At 35.4% G+C, this 26,144-nt stretch overlaps 1 protein-coding gene across 4 annotated transcripts in view; it reads right to left on the bottom strand.

Moving 5' to 3' along the window:
• The window catches only part of HMGCLL1 (3-hydroxymethyl-3-methylglutaryl-CoA lyase like 1), an 82,853-nt gene that overhangs the window by 30,780 nt on the left and 25,929 nt on the right, over positions 1 to 26,144 (bottom strand). For all 4 annotated transcript variants that reach the window (XM_030490797.2, XM_030490795.2, XM_030490796.2 and 1 more), the window contains exons 4-7: positions 22,953 to 23,048; positions 20,465 to 20,613; positions 9,139 to 9,202; positions 4,481 to 4,669 (exon numbers count right to left, since the gene is read on the bottom strand). In XM_030490797.2, the coding sequence (XP_030346657.1) occupies positions 4,481 to 4,669; positions 9,139 to 9,202; positions 20,465 to 20,613; positions 22,953 to 23,048 (498 nt within the window). The remainder of the gene's footprint in view (positions 1 to 4,480; positions 4,670 to 9,138; positions 9,203 to 20,464; positions 20,614 to 22,952; positions 23,049 to 26,144) is intronic.

The following is a 26,144-nucleotide window of genomic DNA, read 5'->3' as shown; positions in this document are numbered from 1 at the left end:
ATTTTAGGTTGCTAATGAGTTAGACAGGAGTTGAGATGTATAAGCAAATTTATGATCCTACCAATGGTTATTAGGAAGAAGTTGTGGAGCTACCAGTGATGAACATAATCACAGGAGTCAATGATAGATAAAGCTGGGAGACAGGACATTTTAAACCTTTATTCAATGCTAGTGCATACACTTTGTTGTTGGTTAAACCTAGACTGCAGGCAGATAAAAAGCAGTGCTGAACTTAATAACACATAAATGTGCTGATATAAACGGTCATCATTTTGGAGGATCAAAGTTTCATAAAATTCTACTTCAAAAAAATTATCCTGTTGCTTTTTTTAAATCAAGAAATGAAACTGTGACTGTATACATGTTTGTATGTATAACTCAGTAAAAAGGTAACAAATCACCAATAGAAAACCTACAATAGTTTATATGTGACTAGTATACACGACTCATATGCACATGTATTTGCCGCCTTCACATTCAGCCTGCCACCGCTGCTATCCATACCTTCATGTCATTGTGAACTCTATTCCTGCAACACAATGATCCTTGTGAATTAATAAACCATGAACTTCAGCAACTATGTTCAGCTTCCTTTCCTGGTTCTGGCAGTTAAACCTTCATCATATCAACACTGAGAGCCTTTGTGTGAACCTAGTCCTTATTACATAAGTAAACTGGATTCACAAAAATATGCAAGTTGGTTAGTCTCTCCAGCATGCACCAAAGGAACTAGAATCTATTTAGTTTAGCAATCAAGAGAAGGGGTCAGCAACCAGCCATTTCTATCTGTATTTTAAAAAAAAAAAAAGTTGTATTTAATCTTTAAAATTCAAGGATCTTATAGACATTAAAGAAATATCATTAAATATTTTAAACTCTCTGTAAGGGGATATATTTTAATGTTTGTAATGAAAAACCTATATTCACAAATTTAAATTTTGCAGTGTGAACCTTGAAAGTTTAATTGGACGCTTGCTAAATTCTGTTCCGGTTCTAAGGTGTGAATTTTATTTCAAAATTTCCATATTCTGGAAATAGAAAGCACTAATAAAAAGTAATTTCATGTGGCAAATCATCAATCTCATTCATATTGTGTCCAATAAGGTGGAAATGATTATACAAGGTGGTAAAATCCTTGCTCCCTGTAAGTCATTAGAGCTTTATGCTTGGTTTTTTTAAGTTAGGATTTGATCCCAGTAGTGTAGGGATCAGTTTATATTAATTAATTATGATAGTGACTTGAATTTGATAAAGTTATATGGGATTACCATGCAATTGTTTCATTCATTGAGGTATCAATGCCGGCCAAAACTCCTCTTTGCCTCTTAGCATATTTCTTCTCATGTTCAGGTATGTGCTATGAAAACAGACAAAGCTATTTCTGGCAACTAGACAAGCTACGCAAGAAAAGAGTTCTGTATCACTTCCGTTAAAAAACTTACCCTTTCTTGCCCATTCTGTACGTACTACGAGAGTCAATTGCCAAGGTAAAACTCAAACCTCCAATCAATGGTCTACCTTGTTGGGGCCTCTCCAGCACAGAAGTTTCCTGACCCATCTTTTTACCCTTCCTTGGAGGTCTGTAACAAATTTCTATAAATGTTTTACTACTTCTTTTAGCCACATTTTGTGATTGTCACATTAGCTAACCCACATTTGCAGTTTTACTTAAAATACCACAACCTCTAACTAGATCACCACATCACTTCCCATTTTCTGAATTTGTCCCTTTGTTAAATTGTATACTCTGATATTTTTATATTAAACCATTTAATCAAGATTCAATTGTGTTTCTACTTTAAACGTTTACCGTTTTGTTCTGAAGCATCATTTCATTTCCTCACATTTTTACACAGATTCTCTTCATAAAAGAAAGTGAATATCCTTCCTCTGGGCAATGCTTTCTATTATTCACTTCAACAACTTAAAAAATTACTTATCCTTTAAAAGTTGGCTAATCTCTCTCCCATCTTTCACTACGTATCCTTTTGCTAAAACAACACACATAAAACTGAATACTAAAATTACAAGGCTACTTCCCTGCTAATTTCTTATACAGATATGGCCTGTCAGTTCTAGATGACTTTGGACCAGCCCCAAACAAAAGAAAATATTCTGGGTAGTATAATCTTGCACGGAACAATGTGATCTGTGTAAAAAATCACTTACTGAATCACCAGCACCTCTTTCCACTCCTAGGAGATCTCCCATTGAAGCAATGCCTGAATTAGTGCAGAGTGATTTGTGGCTTTCCAGCTGTCATTCATTAATTCTTAGGAAATACAATACACAATAGAATAGTACTCAGCCTGAAGTTGTAGTCTGCAGTGTCTTAGGAACAGTGTATTTTGCCTTCTCAATGTTCTTTAAACTTGTTTTCAAACAATAACTGTAGCCCATTGTTTCTATAACCCCTCAAACATATTTAATTCCTGGTGAAATACTGTGTTGGTTGCACAGACCCATAACGGAGGAAAAGCAAGGAATTGCTTCTGTTAAGAGTCTGGTCTATGAAACAAATGGCTGAGTTGAAGATAAGGGGTTTTGCTCCAGTACTTTGCCATTCATGTATCTGGCAGAGAGGAAAGTACTGGCAAGCCTGACAGCATGGGCTAGAAGTGACCTGGGCACTCTGATCCACTGGTTTTGGCACTTTGCCATCCGTCTGACTTGTAAAAGTTGTCCTGAAAGAGTATTGCTTAGCTATAATTCACCTCTAGAGCTGCCTTGTTTCTTTGACCAGAGACAGGAGAGGATGTTGTGAGGTGCGGGCCCCATCTGAGGATCCAAGAGCCTAGAGACCTACCTTTAGAGCAAGCCAAGGAGCTGCTTGGACAAAGCCAGTCAGAGAGACTGTGTAATGCCTGCTTCATCAAGGACTTTTGGCAAAATCTATGACAAGTTCAGCTCAGCCAAAACCACCTCACCTTTAGACATGCACTGTAGCAGAACTTGTGCACATAGGGAAGTTTTCTGGTGAGTCTCAGACACCCCTGGCTTTCCAGAAAACTGAGAAGGCTGGATAGGGTTATTTTTAAGGTCTATTGCTCTCTTGAATTTACATGTTAATTAGCCTGAACTGCACATTAATTACCTAAGAGCTTTTTTCTCCTTTAATTCTTACACAGTTCATTTAAGAAGCAAATAAAAAGATAGGACCAGGAGGTAAATATGAGAAAAGAATCATAACAAATACTGGGATTAAAAAAGTGTAACCATCGTTCATTGTTTAGTAGGCACCATGACAGCAATTATTTTAAGGAAGGATTTGAAAAACAATCCGTCAAGTATTTTTATGGTGAACGGCTCCCATGCTCAGGGGTTTTCATGCTTTTAGATATTACATCTGCAACTGAAGCTAACTGTGAAATTAGCAATTTATTTATCCCATGGTACATATACACATATTTACAACAGTAAAAGTGAGTGACGGTGAACAGTGAACACTGTGAGTAAAAGTTTGAACCTTTTTACTACATTTTGTCATTCACTATTTAATCAAATACCTGCAGATTCCCACAATGAAACTTTCCCTGCTTCTTCTTGAGGCTTATATCACTAATACTGTTAACACTCTGCTGTTGTTTTTAAACAATCTACATCGAACAAAAGAAAGTTGACCTTAAAATTGGCTGCCTGCACTGCTAGGAAGCAGAAAGTGCCATTAAGTATAAAATAGAACAATGAAGGCCTACAATTTGTAAACAGCTTTTGATTCTGCAACATTTAGTAAAAACAGGTCTCCTTAGGAATGCATGTACACATTAAGACATTTTTCAAGATTGTACCTTTACAAAAAGTACATTAGAACTTGCAGTCTGTTTCTTGTATTGTGTCCTATTCTTAAAAATAGATAAACAGAAAGGAAAAAATATCTCTTATGGATATTAATTATTTCTTATTATTTAGCCACAGATTTGAAAGAAGATTAAATACGATATACAGTGTTGCTAATCTTAATTGGAAGGCATAATTGATAAAAAAGCATAGTGAAGGCATGTTAACAGTGCTAAAATTATCTAGAACACTCTGTTTATGTACATAATTACCAATAATTCAAATTTATCCATCTGAAATCAATTATTCATTTTCCATTTTATATTTAGAAACCTCTGCAAAATGGAAATTTTAGTTTAGTGAACAACAAGCATACAGATGTTCCTAAGAACATCAGAAAAAAAACGTATTTCATGTCCCTCTTTCATCCAAAATCAATGGAACGAATATAGTAATAATAACTGTTTCTTAGTGACTTGCATGGAATTGGAGGTAATAAATAGATAAGGATTGAATTTTCCCATAAAAGCAACAGCAGTAATACCTGACAATATGATGTCTAAGCAATACTTTCTGAAAGTTTAGTGAGTGCCTTTTTCCACTTCTAATGATTTTTTTAAGGGTGAGGGTTTTTTTTAAATCGTGCCTTTGAATTAAACTAAGAATACTAGCATCACATCTATAAAATGACAACCTGAGTTACCTGTATGGCTGTGAGGATATTGGCTAATGCCTGGCCATATGTGTCATGACAGTGAACAGCAAGAGCACGCAAAGGAATTTCTTTCATAACAGCTTCCAGCATTCTTTTCATACTTCCAGGAGTCCCCACACCAATTGTGTCCCCCAGGGAGATTTCATAACATCCCATGCTGTACAGCCGCTTAGATACCTGATTAGAAACAGAGAAACACAAAGAGGTAGAGATAAAAGAATATAAAATATGGTCCAGAACATGCATTAGAAGGGGCATATTTCTGGAAAGGTTTCAAGTTTTGATCCACTAAAATGGACGTATGTATCAGAAACCCTCTATTGATTCTTGAAAATTGTCACCCAAGAAGAATGTCCCATAGATCCTCTCATTTGAAATTTATAGTTCTCCTGTATGTGGAATCACCAACCAAGACAAAGCTATCAAAAACTTGCTTTTTGACTCTCCCACATAATCCAAATGCACAAGATTTTACACTATGAATTAAGTTTCTGTCAAGCCCTTTCCCAACATTTTCCTCTCTCTGGCGATTTCCCAGCTGTTTGGTTTTCTCTGTGTACTTTTCAGCTTACAAGTTGTGCAGGGTAAACACCTGCCCTTTTGTTTGCTTATTACATGGGGCCAAGCACATGGCTGAACTGAGACAATAAATAATCAACAAGAAGCCTGATTTTGCTTTCTCTTGGCACTGAAAACATTAATGAAAACTAAAGTTCTAATATGTTGTAGTTAATATTAATTTTGCTTGCTTTTCATGAAATTAAACATTAAAATACTAACAGAGCAAAACTGTAACTTAATTAACATTCTAGTCTTTAAGTTTTAAAATTTTACTTAATACCAAACAAAACCATATAGAAATAGTTCTTATTTATGTAGGTAGAGCCCTAAATGTTTCTGGAATTACTTCAAGGAGTTGTTTGTATGAGTAAAAGATTTGAGTTCTGGCTCCATAATGTTTTTATGGAGAGAGACATACACTTGGAAGCACAGAATCATGTTTGCAACAAAAATATTGCTTTAGAAATTCGATGTAGGATCTTTCCATCTTACTTTTGTTGAATTTATTTGGAAAGGGTTTCACCTTATTTTCAGTTGCTGAATATGTTTGTTTCCTTTAGGATTCCTCACTGTGTACCAGTGATCCCAAAAGGCCACTACACTTGAACAGAAGGGGCCAGAAGGGGCCAGAAGGAACACAGAATCCCAGTCTGGAAATTAACTGTTTCGAAATGAAAAAATATGACCTTTTTCCAAGACATCTTCAGTTGCACTGCACTCTACTGTTAAAGCAATTCCAGGACTTCATCAGCGGGATTGCTGTGAATATGTCTGAGGAAGCTGACAAAGTGCTGCACCAGCAGTCTCAGAAGTGCTGGATTAATATTGCTGTTCACTTAATTTAAAGAACAGCTGAAAAAGAATTTCAAGTAGTCTGAATCATCCTGCCTAAAGCTTGGAAGTGCTATGACTATTGCAAATGCAGTGAAACTCTTTGTGCTTTAAAGTCAAAGAGTCCCTGGTTCGTATCACCATAAATTCAATATACGCTTTAAGAAATTGATATTAACCAGATTGCAAAAGGGTATTACATGCCATGGCATATTTTTATATCATCAACACATGGCAGGTGTTTTAACTGGACTACTGTTATAAGAAAAAAAAAAGGATCATCTGCAGCTAGTGGTGGATTACCTTTAGTTAATCCTCAAAACTCAGGTTTTAAGATCGGGATAAAAGAAGCAGGCTGCACTTTTTTTTCATGCTCTTTTTAATTCATGATTCAAAATTTTTCTAGATGAACATTACAGTGATGACAAAGAGACCACATAAACTGCTGGAAATCATATTGTATTCACTTCCTTCCCATGCTCAGTCCTTAGGTCTTTCAGCTTTCTGAAAATAAAGTTCTGAAAGATGAGAGGGGGAAACTCTTCTAACAAGTTGAGCATCATCACTGACTTGTCATGATCTAACCTTAAATTGACCCTTAAAAAGATATCTATACTTAATTTCAAGAAGAATGTGCATGCTTGGAAGCTGAATGGGAGTTTTTCATGCTGAATTTTGTATCCTACCATAGTAGGAGGCAGTCCATTAGTTATAGTTTTGTAAGTTCTCAATGTGAATTTTTGGGAGGAGGGTGGGGGAGAAGAGAACACATTGTTCTGTCAGGGTAATCAGGATGTGATTACCAGCTTGCAGCTTTGTTGACTGAACACGGTTGTGTTCTGCACCACTGAGCAGCTTTACTATGCATAAGCCTTGTGCTACTCCCCTTGGGAACACTGCCCTGACACCAAGCATTGATCAAAACAGGAGCTGGTGACCCAGCCATGCAACCTCTCAGGCATGGGAACAATCCTACTGCTGGAAATAATATCTAAAACTATATTCTTAAATAGAATACAAAAGGTCATAATCCAGTTACAGATTATTTTAAGCAAAAAACCATGTAAACCCACACTGCAGTCCTTGTGCTGTAAGGGAAACTTTGATAGCCCAACAGTATTCAAACAAGAGGAGGTACGTTTTCTGTAGCCTGATCAGCCTGTATGCTGGGTAATATTTGAATGAATTCACTGCTCTAGGTTAAGCAAAAGCTAAGGAGAGAAAGAAGCAAAGAAAAATAAAATCAGCCAAGTATACGACTGGAATTCAATGAATGACACAACTGGCTTCAAGGATGTTGTATGGTGCTTCCAACAACTTTCAAGCCTTATTTCCCTAAGGCTGAAATTTACAAACCACAGGATGATACATAGTTAAACAGTGACTCCATTTCAAGCAGCAAGAGTGCTTAAAAAGGATTATGCAGTTTCTTTTAAGAGATGAGAAATGGCGGGGGTGGGGGGTGGTGTCAATAAAGAACCATATGGGTATACCTGATGGATTCTAGAAGCCTGAAGGCAACTGAAGTTTGCACTCACTAGATAACTATGTGTAAACCAGTTATGTATCTAGTATGCCAGAAATGCATGTAGGCTGGGTAATAATCCACCTCTTCTAATTGCTTGTGATTGAGTCAAAAAATTGTCACTGTTACTGGCTGCCAAAGAAACAGCCTAAACCTTTCAATCGTAGCTGCTGATTGCAATGCAAAGTCAAGGGAGTCAAAATGCTCCCATCCCAAGAAAAAAGATGACCAGAGTGTCAGCAATTTGGATTTAGCAACATGGCCAGTAATTTTGATAATTCTGATTCAGCAAAGGATGAGTGCATGTGTTTACATAAAATCCATTAACAGCTCATCAGATGCTTCTATGTAAACATCAGTGCTTGCTGAATCGGGGCCTCAATGAATAATACGGTAGCTTTTTTTCTTAAACACATATACACTGATGTACAGGTATACCAGAAGACACTGACTAGGATGAAGACAGAAAATAAAATAACTGTGAGGAAAAGTTTGCAGGTTTGGAACATTAAATAGCATTCCCACTGGCAAACTGATAAGGAGCTCTTCTGTATAAGGATGGTTGTTAGTTTTAAAACACAAGCAACACATGGAAAGAAGCCTGTTGGGGAACATGATATTGCAGTAAGCAATTTACCAACAGCACAGCTGAATCTGTCATCACCGCTCTAACCAAAGCTGTGTCAGTTCTAACTTTCACTTCATATTAAACCCAATTAATTTAGAAATACTGAGTACCTTCCAATTTAGCTATTTTATTCAAAGAGTGTGAGTATATGTGGCTGTTGTGGGAAAAGTATTACCACAAGTTCCATCTGGAATGTATACTAGAAGATGCAGGAGAACATGACCTGAAAGCCACACACGCAGAACAAAAAGTTGACTAGCTGCAAGTACCAAAGAAGAAAAAAGTGGTGTGGAGATTCTGCCAGATCACCAAAAATAAGTGATTAAGTGTAACAGAGAAGACAAGTCTTTCTCCAGGAGGAAGGCCATTGTGTTCTGCTCTGTGCTTCTTGGATTCTGTCTCCACTTCTGTACTGTCCATTTCAGCTTTACTGCCCCCTTTGCCTTCCTGCACAATTTAACACTTGTGTTTCACTCATCTCTTTCTTTGTTAGGAAAAAAAATAAAAATAAAAGCTGGTCTAAGACATCTTCCTTCTCTTTTATCCTAAATGGGAAAATGGGGCAGGGAGCGAAGGTACAACTCCATCACAGCAGTAGAGCAACTTAAGAAATTACGTTGGGGATGAATTTTGGTTCATGTGACAATCACAGGACACTCACCAGAAGCACAACGTTGTAGCAGTGGCTCTGCCAGCTGACAGCACAGTATGCTTATGCCTACATGAAATGGATTTAAAAGCAGATACCCTTTGCAAGAGGCGGTGCTGGAAATCTTCTCATACAACATGGTCCATCCACTGACAGATGTGCTTGAGTCTGTTTCCTTAAGCATTTCCTAACCTTCTTGCTGGAGGAAACAGCACATAATATTTTTTTCTCATGAGTGATAACATTCAAAATATACTACTTTCCTCAGATTTCACTGCATCTGGTTGAGTGAGGTTACGCACCCAGTTTTAGCATTAGCTATGTTTTGTGTTTGTTTTCCTTAAATTTTGTCCATTAAAGATCTTTTAGGATTAAGTAGAGAACATTACTTGTAGACATCTTAAAATGTATTTTTGATTCATTAAAAAGACAACTCAGAAGTTCACTCTTACTTCTGCCACTTTAGCTGGTATGATGTTTCCTTCATATGGGCATCCCAATGCGCATGACACATACCTACAATAAAAAGAACACACAAGGATAGTTCTGCTTTATAGATGCACATCTGTGTCTGTCCATGTTACATTAAAAAAAGGATTAAACATAATTTTGAATATTTAAGCCAGTCAATAAGGATTTGAATGAAAAGTTAGAATTACATCGGATGAAAATAGAAGGTTTATTCATTTTCTTTTTAAACCACAGAACAGATTCATAGCTTTCTTTATGCTTAATGTATGCCACAAGTTGTAAAGGACTGCCAATGCAGCCAAGCTAATGCTGCTGCAGGAGACTTCAATTTTTCTTGGCATTTCCTTCTGAAGTTGTAAGAGCCAACTCAAGTTTTGCCTTGCCTGGCCCACACAAGGTATTCAGAGGAAAACACCACTTTCTTCCTTGTACTAGCTATCTGGTTCTTAGAGAGCAACACATGGACACAAGCAATTTATAACAACCCCATCATCTCCTAAGTCATTAGAATTGTGGTGAACAGGGTAGCTTTCAGCCTCTCCCTCTGTACCGGCATTTCTGTCCCAGTCTCCCAGAAGAATCACAGCTCCACTGCAAGCTGTAGTTTAGGTACACTTTGGGACAAGAAGAAACTGAGAAGACAGACTGCATCTCTCAGCAGCTATTGGCTTCACAAAGCTCAAAACTCGAAAGCCTCAACTGAGCCTCCATTGTTCAGTCCTAGTGCTGTGTTAGCATAGAATTTGGTTTAAATTTCCCTTTTTTAATGACAATTAAGAGCCATGAAATTCCAATTAAACTTCTAATTGTTTATCTTATATTGATTAGGAATAGGATTAAACTAACTAGAAACAGCCATTGAAACTCAAAATAAAAGGTATTTACAACAGATTCAGAGGCAGGCAGAGCCACAGTTCCAACGGGAGGTGGCTCAACTGGTTAATAGAAGAATGAGAGCCTTCATCAATCCCCCATCATTCCCCTTCCTCAACACTGAAGGATATAATGTAAAATTATACACTGTGTAATGCAAACAGGATTGAGTCAATGCTAGTTTGCATGTAGTCAAGGTCTGTAGGGTAAAGAATGTATTGTTTCTTTGCAGTTGAAGGAGAAACTGATAGAATGTGAAATTAGGATGAATAATAGACAAAAATAAATTGTGGGGGAAAAAAAAAGTCAACAATTCAATGCATAGAATATATCCCATCCTTTACATGAAGGTATGGTGTTGGCACACTGGAAGTAGCAATAAGAATGAAGCAAAACTTGAACCACAAGAAGAACTTGATTAGCCCTGACAAAAAAATGGAAATTAATTTTGTTGCCACAAAAGTAGTTGGGTCCATTACATCCTGCTCACACTTTTAGTCCAGATGCCTACTAGGCATGATTTCAATTATCTGTATGTCATTACAAAAACCAGGTTTTTGAAACTTGGCCATAGACTTCATTAAATGTCACCCTCAATTTAGATGTCACTGTTTGAGTTTCAAAATCCTAAATTTTCTTATCTACATTAAAGATTAAAAAAGCAGCTACTGTTAACAGTTAAACACTGCCCTGCTTTTCAGTGACACATAACTCAAACAATTCAGGATAATTTCCCTAATTTTTAATGCATACATAGTTTTTCAAATGAAACCAAGCATGAAAACTCTCAGACCCAAAGGACTACTTTTTACATAATCGTACAGTGCCTAGAGGTAGTGAATACACAGACTTTTACTGAAACTATGTTGCAACATCAGCCACAGCACTTATTATGAAGTAAGAACAGTACTAAATACAAAGTAAATGCAAAACATGCAGTGAGTATGTGTACATGTTCCCTTTAATTACGTATATCTTTACATGTTCCTAGAGGCTACATATGTTAGATCAAGAAGACGTGCATTTGGTAGTGATAATGTGGCATGAATGACATCTGGAATTGAGTAGGGCGAACAAAAGTAAAAGCAGGCCAAAAGGTATCTAGAGAACAAGCGAATACTCCCCATGGTTCACACCAGTGAGCAGAAACTTGCCTGAGCTCACATAATTCAGCTGGGCTTCCTGAGGTATGAAAGTATGTGGTGACCTGAGGAATCTGCCTACTATACTGTACAAATCTGTTTGAGATTATGAACTCTCTGCATGCTTACACTGCTGCAACTAGACTGACATTTTAAACAAGGAAAATATGATAGATATAGTCTATCTGGGTATCTGATATTCAATATTAAACTGGAGAAAATGAGGATTACTGAAGGAATGCGACAGGTAAAGAACTTCCTACCAGAGGGAGAACAAAGTCCTGTGGACAATGAAAGAACTGTTTTTCAGCAGAGTTCATCAAGGATGAGCTTGGCAGAATTTTACCTAATTCATTTAATGTATTGGCATAAAAAATAGAGATGTGGTGATAACACTATATTTCTCAGTACTGTTTATACAAAAAAAACCCGCAGGGATTCCATGGGGAAGGGACAGGAGCACTAGAAATGGGACTTGGCTGATGACAACAAAGAAAGTGAAATGCTTAAAACGAGGCTATGCTTAAAATGAGGCTGTAAAGAGTAAAATACATTCCAAACATATATCAGGATAAGCATTTTTAATAGACGATTAAAAGTATTAACTCAATTTGAGAAGGTCTTGCTGTATTCTTATTGAATACAAGAGAGACAACCTGAGTAATTTGTAGAAAAAGTAATGCAAGCTGGAACAGATGCAGGGAAGGGCTGTGTACAGCTAGCAGGGGTACAGAGAGCCTAGCATATGAAAGGAGAAAATATGCATGTCTGTGAAAGAGGAAAGATAATTATGTGTCCGGTCTGAGCATTGCCAAGACAGCTAGACTTAAGGCAGCACCAGGTGGGATGCTTTGTAATTACATTTTTGTGGTTCCAAATTAACAAACTTAAGTCAGAGTAAACAGATTTGAGTAGGAAGGTAGATCTGCTATCTACAGATATGTTTGGCTGTTAGATTTTCTTTTTTGTGTATAACTCATAAGGCATTAAAAGCATAATAGAATCAGCCAAAGCAGAGTCCCAAGATCTTCACCCATACCCCTTCAAAATGGGGGACAACTTTGAAGAACATGCTGAAGAACTGCTTAGCAAGAAGAAAGCTAACAAGACAGAGCCACAGAGAGTAACAGAAGACATAAGTTTAAAGAAGAGTCTGGTCAACTGCAGCAAACACTGCCGACAAGTCAAGAAGAATGAGGATAGACTACTGTTTCTGAGATCTTGTCAACAGGGAGTTTGGTGAGATCTGATGCAGTTGAAAGCAAGGAACAGAAGCCAAAGTGTAGGAGTTACAGGAGGGAATCACAGAAAAGTCTCCAGAGAGTAATTATAAACAGCGCCTTCAATGAACTTCGGAATGTAGAAGAGATAGGCAATGAGATATGATATGAAGAACCAAGTAAGGTCAAAGGTGCAATTTTTAAGAGGCAAATGCTTGCAGTGGAAAAGAGCCAGAGGACAGTGAGAGGTTAAGAAAGGGAATAAGGGAGGGGAGAAAAAAAGAGGAAGAACAGAACATGGGGTCACTTAGGTAAGTGGAAGGGGTACAGATGGAAAGCAGACAAGAAACTCCTGCTGCTTTGACAATGGAGGAGAAAGAGAAAGGATTAGGGGAGAGGAAGAAGAGAGTGACAGAAGGAAGAGCATACTGTATCTATTTTTCCTTAAGAGAAAAAGCAAGATCCTATGTGAGGAAAAGCAGGAGAGGGAAAAAGAGGGAAGAGTTTGAGCCATGAGTTACAGAGGCAACTGGGATTTAATTTGGGGATTCAATTAAGTTGGAGAATACAGCTGTTTTTAAAAAAGATGGCAGGACTGAAAGACAAAAAGACTTTGTAATGGAAAAGACTGTCTTGGTCTCAGGATATTCACCAGAGACACCTCACAGTATGAGAGCAGAAGCAAGTATCTTGGAGTTCACAAAGCAGACTCTGCAATGGAAGTGTTTAATTCTAAGTATGTGCTTAAATCTTTGCTGAATCAAGGCCAGACATGTTAGTAGCTTAACTGCATCTTTAGCATGCAATCAAGAAAAGCGCCCATGCAACCAGAGGTGGAAAGAAGGACCTGCAATAAGTGATCATATCTACACAGCTGCTTTAAGAACACACAGTAAATGCTGTTTTGCACACCCAGGTTCTGTGAAATCAGAATTCCTCCCTTTAATAAAAAGTGATAAAAAGAAGTTCTCTATTCATTTCACCTGGCAGTTTACCCAGTCTCTTACCTGTTCTACACTGCAGGTGAGTATTGTTTGGTCTTCTCCTAAATTGTTTTCTGTGTATATAAAAACAATTAAAAAAATAAACCCCAACAACTTTACTGTGTAATATTTTGGATAAAAATGCTGAACAGCCTCTGGGGATGGGGAGGGAGAAGGAAGCGGAAGAGAGTTCTCAATTTCTTCCAGTAAGCCAAAACCAAATTGCAATGTTCCACAAATGGTATAGACAGTATAAGGTCCCCATGATGAAGGTCACGAGGAATGGTGATAATCACCACACCAGCCCAATGACTGTGAAATGCAGGATATAAAACCACAAACAGGCTAAATGAGCAAACATTTAGTAGCCAAACTGTGTTAAAAGGAAAATGAATCCGAGCAGAAACTGAACTCCGTGTTGTAAGCAGCCCTTTGTCAGCTTGTTTCAGCAAGAGTTCCAGAGCCAGATCCACAGCTGCTACCACAGCTGGAAGCATGAAGCCTCCTGAGAAGCCAGTTGCAGACTCAGATGCTGCTGTTTCCTGTTTATTATTATAGTGTAAGTTTGCATATAATTTACCATGTTCACTGCAGATGTATTTATTTTTATTGGATGTTCGTGCTAAAATGTATATGCCTATCATTTGGTGAATTCATATTATTGAGATTGATATATTCTGTCTCTTTGCAAAGGAAGCCATTTGTTAAAAAACAGACAATCTTTACCATAAGAAGAGCGGAAATAAAAAGAAGAGGGAAAGAAGATTCTTCCAGAAAAAGAATCTCCAAGCCAAGCCTAAATGTGTAAATAAGGCCAGGATTTTTTTCCACATTTGATTAGGAAAAAAAAAAAAAAAGAAGGAAAGAAAACATCTCTCCATGTATTTAGTGCCCAGTTGTAAGTCATATATATGCTCTTCAAAGTGAATCCTATAGGAATGATGTTTGTTACTGTTTTTTTTAGAATGTCTAGAAAACAACATTAAATTCTGAACTATGTTCTAGAAAATAATTTGTCTAGATCCAGAACAAAACTGTTATTTTGTACTATAATGTTGTTTTGTACTATAGTGAAGGACCACTTAACTTCTAATAATTATATCAAATTATTCATGGACCAAATGCAAACACATTGTATGGTTACTTCATAATTTCATACTAACATTTCAAGTTTGAGTTTGCGCTACCCTTTAAAAAGAAACAGAAATCATTTTTACTTTTCACAGGTATCCCACTTTTTTTTTTTTTAATTTTTTTTTTAATTCAAAGCAGCTCTTCTGGCCTATTAATAACATTTTCTATCTGCAGCACAAAAAAATGGGTAAACTTTGGCATAAAATCATTCCTAAGGAAAGTCTCTCCTCTTACATAGTGCAATTATCTAGTATGATAGAGTTAGTACAATGGCTTTTACATCCTTTCCTTAATCTGTCCCCGGTACAGAGAAATGCACCAAGTCCCCACATCCCAGCTGTCTCCGGCTTCTCAAACCTCTCCAGGAGACTGTGACCAGCTGGCTTAAGACCATGTAACCCTGTAGATTTGTTTACCATTCACATACAAAAATGTGTTGCTCCCAAGTCTATTAAATGTTCATCTATATTTTGTTGTTCCCATAATACCAAATATGGGCTCAGTTAAAGTGACATTAAGGTGTTAAAATGGTTTTACTATCTAAAGAAGTGATAATGGTATAAATCACCCTATTATCAATATAATTGTGGCTATGTTAAACTACACAGTGTAGTCTAAAAATGAGGGTTTAAAGCAATGTGAAAAAACATGTGTACTTCAGCCTTTAGTATTTCAGAATACCAGAAAATACAAGTTCAAAGTTTCTGTCTGTATTTGTGAAACATGTGCAGCTTTAAACTGTATTGATTTGTGCAAAACTGAATTGTTGGAGTTTATCTCATGGTACTTTTAGTTAGGTATATAAAATACACTATTGTAAGGCCATCCAAATATCTTGAATTAAGCTAGTTATGATGAACTTTAATAAAATAAAAAAAGAGCATTATTGAACTGACTTATAAAGATCAGATTTTCTTGATAACCAGAAGTTTCAGATAATTAGGATGTTTCTTTATAAACAAAACAGACTTCATATTAGTTTCTGAAATGACTTCATATAAAATATTCTAAAATAAAACTGATATGTTCTTCCACATTCGTTTTTTGGATTTTTTTTTTTTTCAAAATAAATCCAAACATCACTAGCACAAAATAAAGATAACTAAAATCAATTATTTCTCTTTAACTTTCCACTATTCTGTGTCTTACCTTGTGTATTAGCATCAAAGTAAAATAATAATTATGTCTTATAGTCAACAAGTAATTATATATATTGTAACCTGTAACCTTTATTATAACATAAAAGGTAGTAACAATAAAATTATATACAATTATTTGTTTGATATCTAAGAAAAAATATTGCTATATTTCAAATATATCAACCAGTATTTGAATTTGATATAAACACATATGTAATCCAAATATTGACACATTTCAATATGCTTTTAAGTATTGTGAACTTCATCATACTGCTTCTTCTTAAAAGACATAGCATTATAAACAAAGGAATTACATACACCAGTTTAAATTAATGTGTGATTACATATCATTTAATTTATGAAGCAGAAGCTTTGTAAGGAAATGCTTCTAGAGTTATTTTACAGTAAACATTTGCATTTGTTTTTCTAACACTGAACCTCTAAACATTTGCACCTACATTCAGATTTGCACATACAAATAGTCCAAATGGCCTCAAAAGGGCTATTCGAATGACAATTTTTCAAGACTGGGACATAAAATAGAGTTTTTAATTGGTGGTCATGCAGAAGTGTGTTTTAGTAGGAAAAAAAACCAAACTCAAACCAACCAAAAACCAAAACCAACAACCTTTCAGACCTTCTATTCCCAGTTAATTTTCATTAGGACTAAGACAGTCCTATACAGAACTGAATATTTCAGAGGGAGATAGTCTGACTTCATTTCACTGTCACAGGACACAAACTATGTAGTGAAGTACCATTTGTGGAAAAGAGGAAAACCCAATCCTTTCTCCCATACTGTTCTATTGTACTAATTGCAATTTATTTCTGTGTCTCATTAAATTTTGGAATACATTAACTTGGAATAATCTAGCTTAACCAGAATTTATTTAACATTTTCTTCATCTGTACATTACAATTACATTTAAATTAAAACACAATCCAAGTGACTACTTACAATTAGCATTTGCCACAGTTTTTCATCACTCCTGGCTGTTAGACTTCATTTTTAATCAATGAAAAAGATGTGATATTTTTAATAGTACCTGAATTATGCAGTTCTAAAACTAGCAGTATTTTGTGTCATTTCAAACGTAAAATATGCATAGTAGTAATTAGTTGACCACACAGTTTATAACCAATTTGGGTCAGTGTCTTCTCAGAATGTGTCAGAGAGATGCTATTGCAAAGTTTTTATGCATGTTAAAAAAAAAGGAAAAAAAAAAACCTTCATGATGCTAATAAATAGTCTAACTTTTAAGACCATGCACAAGATTTCATAAACATTTGAACTAATTTAGGAAACATTTCAAAAACTGTGTACTGTGCTACAGATTTTAGATGTGATAGCTGACAACATAACTTTTCTGGATGATGATCGAGTCAATGTTAGTGCAGCTGTAGCAACAGTAAGACATGCAAAGGCTTAAAGTTTAGTTTCAACTGTTTAAGTACATTTTTCATAAGATTCAAGGATTGCCAATGATTTATGCTCACCACATAAATTCTAAATTGCCGGTAAAAATAGGAAATAAAATTTGAACCCTTTAAAATTATTTTTAGAAGTATTTTTCAACTGCATACATAAGAACTTAGGGCAAGGCACTAAATTATCCATTTCCTGCAAATAAATAAAACTTTAAACAATAATAGTGCTTTAGAAAGGAAACAACTTCTGTATTGAAATTAATATAAATACAATTTATGCATATTAGTATTTTTATTACCTAAGTAATTAAAGCAAAATATTTAGCCTATAAAATTTATTTTAGAAGCCAAAATGAGTAGTCCTGGAAGCTTGCTTGAGCAAAGGCTGAAGGTTTTGGCCATGGTTCTTTAAAAGTAGCCAATCTCTAAGAGGATGATTAAAAACAAAACACTGATTTTCAGTGCACAGAATACAAATCCTCATCCATATAGTCCACAGCTTCATTTTGTTACCTTGCAGCACAAAGCCTAATAATAGATTTCTTATATCTATTGTTATTTATATAAATTACAAGGGGCTAATCCTTGATCCATAGAAACATTTTATTTCTCATTAATTACTATTTTGCCTCCTCAAAACCTCCCTGTGAGGGATTTTTTTAAAGTGCATTCAAAGTAAAAACAGACTGTGTTAACCAGTTCTCTTTTATCTTCTAATTTATAAGCATGCTCAAAACCTTCTTTCCAATATTTTAATATACTTAAATCCATGTTCAATGGATGGTTTAGTCAGAATTATTACCTTAGCTACTTTTTTTGTTATGAAATAAGGCTCCATATTCTGCAATTTAGATCTTCATCAGATTTTTAGCAGATTAGCTACTTTATTATTGAGTTATGTTAAATTCCCCTGGACAAATACCAGCGAGTCCTCGCCTAAAATTTTTGATTTGTTGAAGTGTAATGTTAATCCAGCATCTTGTCTCCTCATGCCACAACTTCTAATTTTCACTGGACAAATTACTTCCCAAGCTAATATCCTGTGTTGTAGATAGCTACACATAAACATAAATGTAGTTTCTCTTCAATAATCTTATCCTCTCTAATTGGATTCTTTACTTGGTTATAATTCCACAAATCAAATGATTCTGTCAATGGCTTCCTACTTCTGAATGTTTCACTCTTCTTAGACCTGTAAGCCTAAGGAAGAAAGGTATAGCTGGAGCGAACTTCTATCGCTTTCATCCACGACTTTGAATCTGTTCACTTTGTAGCATATCTGGTATTACGCAGTCCACTGTTGAAGCATTGTGTAATGTACTGCATATGGCACAACAGACTTGATAAAATTTTCCTGCATGTACTCTGTGAAGTTTGCTAGGCTGTTCATGCTGAAGTGAAATTACAGACCTTTGTTCTGGGTGAACAAAGTAAGCACTTTTAAAACATAATCTGATTGTATTTTCTTTGAGTTTTTATAATTTTTCATCACCTCATCTCATTTTTTTTCACCTCTGTACAGTGGTGAAAAAGTGTTTTTTCTGTTTGCTTTATTACCTGGTTCTTGATACTCCTCTCTTTATATGTCCTTGCATTGTTTTCCTTCTTTTTATTCTTGATTATTAAAATACTATTTTGTCTGTGTGTGTGCTCTGATTCTGTTTGACCATTTTCTGCCTCCTACTTCTTCCTCTCTGTACATGCCTTCTCATACTGCTGCTTTCTCACTTTTTTCTGCTGTGTGCAGAAGAACACCTGCAACCCAGTTCATCAAATTATAGACAATAAATATATGGGAATGTTGTAGAATGCTATAATGGGAACAGTCATTTCCAACACGTCAGTGTTTAAGTGCCAGAATAACTGCCACTGGTGTGTTACAAATGCTTTAGACATACAGTCTGTGGGAAAAAAAAAAAACCAGAAGGTTGACACTTTCCTAAACCTGTGAAAACTAGTGGACAGAAGATAAGGCGACATTGGAAACTCCAACATCAACCTAGAGTACACCACAGAGGTTTCTTTATCACCTGCAGTTTACATGTCCTGAACCAGTTGGAAAGTCCATTTGTTGACACCCATAGTTATGTTCTCAGCTCAGAAGTTAGTACCAGAAAAATGCGGCAAACAGTGGTGACAGAGACCTTTAAAACAACAAACCTCTTATAAGAGAAGTTGGTCAGGGAGGCAAACCTTGACTCTACCTGGCAGATTAGAAGCTAGCTAAAGTATTCAAACTCTGGTACAAGTTACTGTTTCTTAATACAGTGAAAGTCCTTACTTTTCTATTCAGTGATTTTCCATATGAAACTTATAACCAGGCTAGGGAAAAAGGACCCAAGCATTTGTGAACTATCCTTAGTTGCAGATGAGTGTTAAAATCCTTGGGTTGGACAAGATGACCTCCAGAGGGCCCTCTCAACCTAAACCATTCTGTTACTCTGTGATTGTCTGAGGCTGAGGTATAACTAGAAGTCAGACCTCTCTCTCAAAGGAAATGCTCAAACTACCACATTATTGTGCAGAAAGTGAGCAGTAGGATTACCTATTTCTGAAGGAAAGAGAGATCCCAGTATTTATTCCCAGACTTCGTCTCTGAGATATCTACCTCTACCTATTTTCAAGTCCAGATATTTTCTGATCATGATGAAGTATTCATTACTAGTAATCCTTAAGGACTCTCATTGTTGAGTTTCTCTTTCAAACTATGTAAGCCTCTTTTGAATTCACAAGGACCTTCACAAATAATCTTAGGTAAGTAGCTCTGTGTAATGCAAAAGAAAATGGACATAAAATGAATGTTCAAGCATGAGTAACGTTCAGGATTATTTCAAGTTTAAAAGAAGGTACTCTAGAGAAAGATGAATACTGGACAATTCCAGTTTCATGCACTAGAGGCTCCAAACACTTCAACACCTGGGGTTTTCAGAATAACTTATATCAAGAATATTTTTTTCTTAGGAGTAAATTTATACCTTGATTCTATGGTGTATGAAGTGATATATTATCAATAATACAATAAAAGTATGCAGGATATTTTTCTAAGGTGCAGGCAACAGTGTTATTCTGTCATTAGTGATGATAAAAATAAAAATGAATTTGTATAATAAATCAGGTATGTTTATACATAGAGCTTATTTATTTAAATTTCTAAAAAAAGCTAGTCACTATTAGTAATTTCCAAACACAGAGAAAAATTACTAAATACATGCAACTGTAAAAAAAAAAGAAAAACAAACAAAAAACCAAAAAAAAACCACAATAAAGACTATTATTTCAATACATCTAAAATGTAAAAAATTGGTATTATTACTTTTCCACTGGTACAAAAGCCTCCTGTAACAGCAATTCCAATTACTCTGTATTACTTAAGAATCTTTATATTTACCCACGCACTGGAATATTCATATTCCTTGCAGATTTAGCAACATCTTCAAATTTTTCTATGCTTTCTTCAATTGAACAATTAATATTCATTTTGCTAAATGATTCAGATGCTGCACCAAATACTGAGACTTCTGTGGCCCCTGCTGCAATCTGAAAAATACATTTCAATAAAACAGAATCATAACTTTACATTAAAAGATTATGTTAAGCACTTAATTCTGTAAGACATTCTAGAATTCGAAAGTACATTATAAGTACATCATCCATATCTAAAATATATATTTCATTCCAATTTTTTTTAAGTCTATTGCATAAAACTAGATTGAATCAAATTTTGAGTTCATTCACCATGGTATATTTCCTTCCTTTTCTTAGCAATTAGGAAAACATATTTTTAAGGTGATAAATGATTAAGGTATTACAAAAGGAAATCACATGAACCAACTATGAAAATAACAATGATTGATACTTGTATTCATTTTTCAGAAAAGGAAAAGATCATATAACAACTATGAAATATTTATCCTCTGTACAAAACCTGTTCCTCATGAATGCCAGGAAGTCATTCTCATGCTTAGGAAAGCTCTCTGCCCGTTATGTGCCTAGAGCAGCAACAATAACCAACGGGGATTTCCTTGTTAGAGCCAACTCTAGGATCAAGGGCTCCATTGCTCTTGGTGTCATAGTCAATATGAGCAATACGGAAAATGTGTATGTGAGAGTCTGCCGAGAAAAAGTCTCAGAGCAAACACCAGTCTAGAAAATGTGTAAATGTGGTGACTTCACCGAAGAGTCAACTAGCCTGAGCTACTCATTAACTCCATACTCAGCAAAATCAGCTAACATGAGGCAAACTAGAATGCTGAAAGCCAAATGATAGGAGAAGCAAATATTTAACCTTAGGAGAATAGCCAATTCATTAATACTCATTCTCTAGTGAGAATATTCTCGTTTTATGAAAAGGAATGGAACTTTTCCCTGTACTCTCTGCTTCTGCGGAATAATGTCCAAGCTTCAGCAACACTTACAAAAACAAACACCCTTTCAAATAGAAATAAAAAAAAAATAGCAGCAAGAAAGAACTCAGCAAACACCTCCAACTATGTTTGCCTTGTTTTCCTTTCATCATATAACTAACTACAGTATAGAGATATAGCAGATTTACTTCAACTCATACAAACTACTATTGCAAAGTTGTGGCATTATCAATCTGAGTACTGATAGTTAACTTGCCTATGTACAGAATTTTGTTCTAAGAGAGATTTCATATGTAGTATAGAAACTGATTGATAGACTACATCACAGATGTCCATCAAGCAGTATACTTTGCAAACATGGCTTGTCCTATATCAAGACAAAAGCATAGAAGCATGAAAAATTTTCAGAAAACAAAAAAGTGTAAAGATTTGACTAGCAATGTGTGTGTATGTATGTTTTAAGAAGACTGAACTGCTCCATTTTTGCAATTCCTAACACTTTGAGCCTATAATTTCGCACAGTTATTTTATATGAACTGAAACAATTTAAACTTTCAATCCCTACAAAAATGGAGTGCAGAATTTAAGAAATCTAATACATTCCTACAAAGTATTTTCATTTAAGTGACTCCTTCCTCCTTCTTCACTACTTTCCAACAAACGACACTCTTCAGAAACATTTCTAGGGCTAACAAATCAAAGAAGGAGAAGGAACTGTCTTTCTCTTTATAGACAAGCATCATTTATAGGAACTTGCAAAGACTGCTTGATCAATACTTCCATTAAAATATATAGAACTGAACATCCGTGATTTTGTCCATTTTTCACACTGAAAACTGAGAGTTTTTAATTAAAAAAGCTATAGCTTAGTGTCGTGGTTTAAGCCCAGCTGGTAACTTAGAACCACGCAGCCGCTCGCTCACTCTCCCCCTTCTTTCTCCCCCTGCTCCTGGAGGGATGGGGAGGAGAATCAAAAGAATGTAACTCTCACGGGTTGAGATAAGAACAGTCCAGTAACTAAGGTATAATACAAAACCACTATGGCTACCACTAATAATAATAATGATAAGGGAAATAACAAAGGGAGAGGATACAAGCAGCGATCTGGGCCTTCCAGGTATCTCCACCCAGTTTATATACTGGGTATGACGTACTGTGGTATGGAATACCCCTTTGGCCAGTTTGGGTCAGGTGTCCTGTCTCTGCTTCCTCCCGGCTTCCCCTCCTCACTGGCAGAGCATGAGACTGCAAAAGTCCTTGGTAGGAGTAAACATTACTTAGCAACAACTAAAAACATCGGTGTTATCAGCGTTGCTCCCAGGCTGAAAGTCAAAAACTCAGCACTGCACAGGCAGTACTAAGAAGGAGAAAAAATGACTGCTGTGGCTGAACCCAGGACACTTAGTTCTAACAGGACAGGTTATATGACATTAAATAGCTAACTTACAGTACAGAACTGAAAGTGTCTGAAACATGAAAGAGGTAATTGTGGACATCTATGAAGGCACTTACAGCAGCATGAAAACCTTGAAGATTAGGCGTAAGGACAGGATACTGGACTCCAGGATACCGCTCAATGCCCCTCATTACTTCTTTATGATCTGCCATCTAAAATATACAAATGATTTGTATTGATCAGGAGTTAATTCTGAGATTACACAGCAAAGCAGAAATTGGCTTAGACTGTGCTTTTGCCTTCACTAGGTATACAGTTCAAACAAAAACTATAACAGCGAAGTGGTTAAATGGATGTTTTACAAGCGTTCCTTTTTTTATTTCTTAACCTTCAAGTATTTGAGTTGCAAGCTTTCCAGTTCTATATGAATATGGAATTGGGGTTAAGATTTCTACAGTGGGTTTTTTGCATGTATCTGTAAAAATGTAATTTGCATCATAAATTGACAGACTTGTGATTATGCTCATCATCAACTGTTATTGCAACTTTAAACTTAACTCAATTGATTCAATAGCTGGAATTAATGAAATAACTGACATTTTAATATTATCTAAATCTTGAAAATGTCAGCACTCTGATAAATGTGACCTCACAATCTCAAGCATAAGTGAACCTGAATTATTCAACACTCTAATCAGCATATTTGAAAAGACTAATCACAAATCTATCCTTAAAAATATGGCAAAATCCAGTTCTCTGTGTCATGTAACATTTTAACATACTCAGAATTTTTTTTCAAAAGAAGACCATTACTTTATTCAAGTATTTATTTTCTTTAGTCTCCCCTCACAAAAGAAACTTTGCCTTTTGGAGATATTCTTGCACTTTTCTCACTCAAGATTAAATAAACTTCATATACTAATCAAGAAGATGGATCAAAGTCTTATTCATGTAATAAATTGTAGATTATTTAGACAAGCACATTTTCTTGAAAGAAGTGGAGGAAAAATTAGTATTATTTTAATGGTGGCAATGCCTGGAAACAATATAGTTGATAAAACATAACCCTCTTACTTCATGTCTTACAGATTTTGAGTTTAAAGAAATTAATAGTGTGTTTTAAAAGCTTTTAAAATCAGCTCTCATAAAAGCAAACCTTCCAAGCAAACAATATTAAATTCGATTTCTGATTCTTTCCACACTGATGAAAAGTCATTTGAGGGGTACCATGTGAAAAGATATATGAACTACAAAGCTTTTATTACCCCTTATTTTCAGTGGGTATTTTATTGATAGCTTTGCAGTACCCCTATTCTAAGTATGTGTTATTAAATTATACCAGATTATTAAGTGACAATACTACTGGCAACCTGACATCTTCCTGTCACTGGTTTCCTACTACAAAAATGAAGAGATTAAAAATATCAGAAAAATGCATGTATGTCTCCTCAAACGTAAGCTCAACATGTATCTATAAGGAAGTGGATGTGTGGTATGAAAGTGCCTTACAGCCAGACACAACTCATTTCTCATCAGGAAACAAGTGATGGCACAAATCAACTTTTTGTAATGGCTTCTACATAAACTAAATCAGTATGACCACCTAATATATCTGATAGCCTCACAAAACACATTGGTAAATACCTTAGTTTTTTATGTACAATTTTTCACTCCTTAATTTAATAAAAACAATGTCTATATTTCGCAGGACAGGGAATAATGTTTGACACCAAATGATTAATTAAACGGTAAATGCTGGAACCAATTCCACACTTTGAAATTATAGCCTGACTTAAAATACACTAGAAAACCAAAATGACACTTTTTCAACCAGTGTGAAGCTGCCACAGTATAAAGCTGCCAGATCCAAATAATATTATATGTATTACATTTGTCCCGTTACTATTTTTCCCATTTTAATACATATTGCATGTTATAAGATTTTAAATTGTAATAAAATATTTCTTTTCCAAATTTCTTTAAAAATAAGCTTTCTAATGGTAGGTATTTATAATTTTTGGCAATTTAGATTATAGGTGTGGGATCCTGTTTTATATGGCACCTTGCTACCGTGGAACTTTTTCTTTTTAGCTTTTTTCAGTAAAAAAATCTCTGCCAAGAAAAACAGTGGATGGGAAACCATAAAAGAGCTTTAAAATACTAAAAAAAGAAATAAGTGAATGAATGATCTAAACATAACCATGAATTCTATTCCCATGACCTATGAAAAGAAAAAAGGAGCAAAGACAAAGTCGAGACTGCACTCCCTATCAAAGCAACACAATCTTATCTTTTAAATAAAAAACATTTTAAACACAAATTAAGCCATTAAGATAAAGTATTCAGACATGAAATTAAGATAAGAAGGGATTGTTCATTTTTTTCCAAAACTGACAAACCTGTGCTAAATTTGGTACTCCTAATGGCTCACAGGAAAAGGAAATAATTAAACTAGAAAGGAAGAAATCTACCTTTGCTTTAGACTTTTCCTTCTAACATTTAAAAACCTACATTACTCTCTCTTGCTGTAACTGCCAAAGTTTGATGACACTTGGAAAAACTTAGCCTAGTCACTTTTAACGGACACAATATCATTGCCCCTACATCGACACCAAAGAAATTCTGCATTGTTGCTCTTCCCTTTTCCTATCATCCTTTCTTTAGACACTTCCCTAGTGACCCCAAGAACGCTGAAATAAATCAAAGGAGTCCCTCAGAGTGCTGAACAGTTTGCTCTGCTAACTGATGAATAAGAAAAAGCATGATTGTAGTGTTTTTCCCAGAGGAAAGCCTAGAATACAGTCCAGGCCCATGATGTATTCTCAGTTTAAAACAGACAAACTTTGTATATATTTGGACAAAAGATGTTCAATAAACAATGTTAAAAATCAAAGTATTTTCTTGAATTAATTTCATGTTTTATTTTATAAATAACTTGCGTGGTCCTTACTAAACATATAAGTACTTAAATGTTTCTGTGCAAACAAGTGTGTAATTTCTTGAAAATTAGTTTAAATTATATAGACAAGTATTGACTTATTTTCTTACTTGCAGGGAATAATTAAGTTTGCACAAACAGGAGCTACATAGTATATACTTCAGGACTAAGTGTTAAATCTCAAATGAAAACCTGCCAATCCTAGTGCCAATGTAGTTTTGCTGCTGACCTCAGAAAGGTTAGGATTTCTGCTGAATTGTACCACGTGTAAAAATTAATTTTGGAAAAATAATGTGAAAATTATCGTGATTCATCAAAACTTAGTATGGCTGGCTGATAAAGTGCTAGATCTGCAAAATAACTAACGTGC

The sequence above is a fragment of the Strigops habroptila genome, chromosome 6 (assembly GCF_004027225.2).
Source record: "Strigops habroptila isolate Jane chromosome 6, bStrHab1.2.pri, whole genome shotgun sequence".
NCBI classification, from domain to species: domain Eukaryota; kingdom Metazoa; phylum Chordata; class Aves; order Psittaciformes; family Psittacidae; genus Strigops; species Strigops habroptila.
This window is presented reverse-complemented; position numbering and strand designations above follow the sequence as displayed.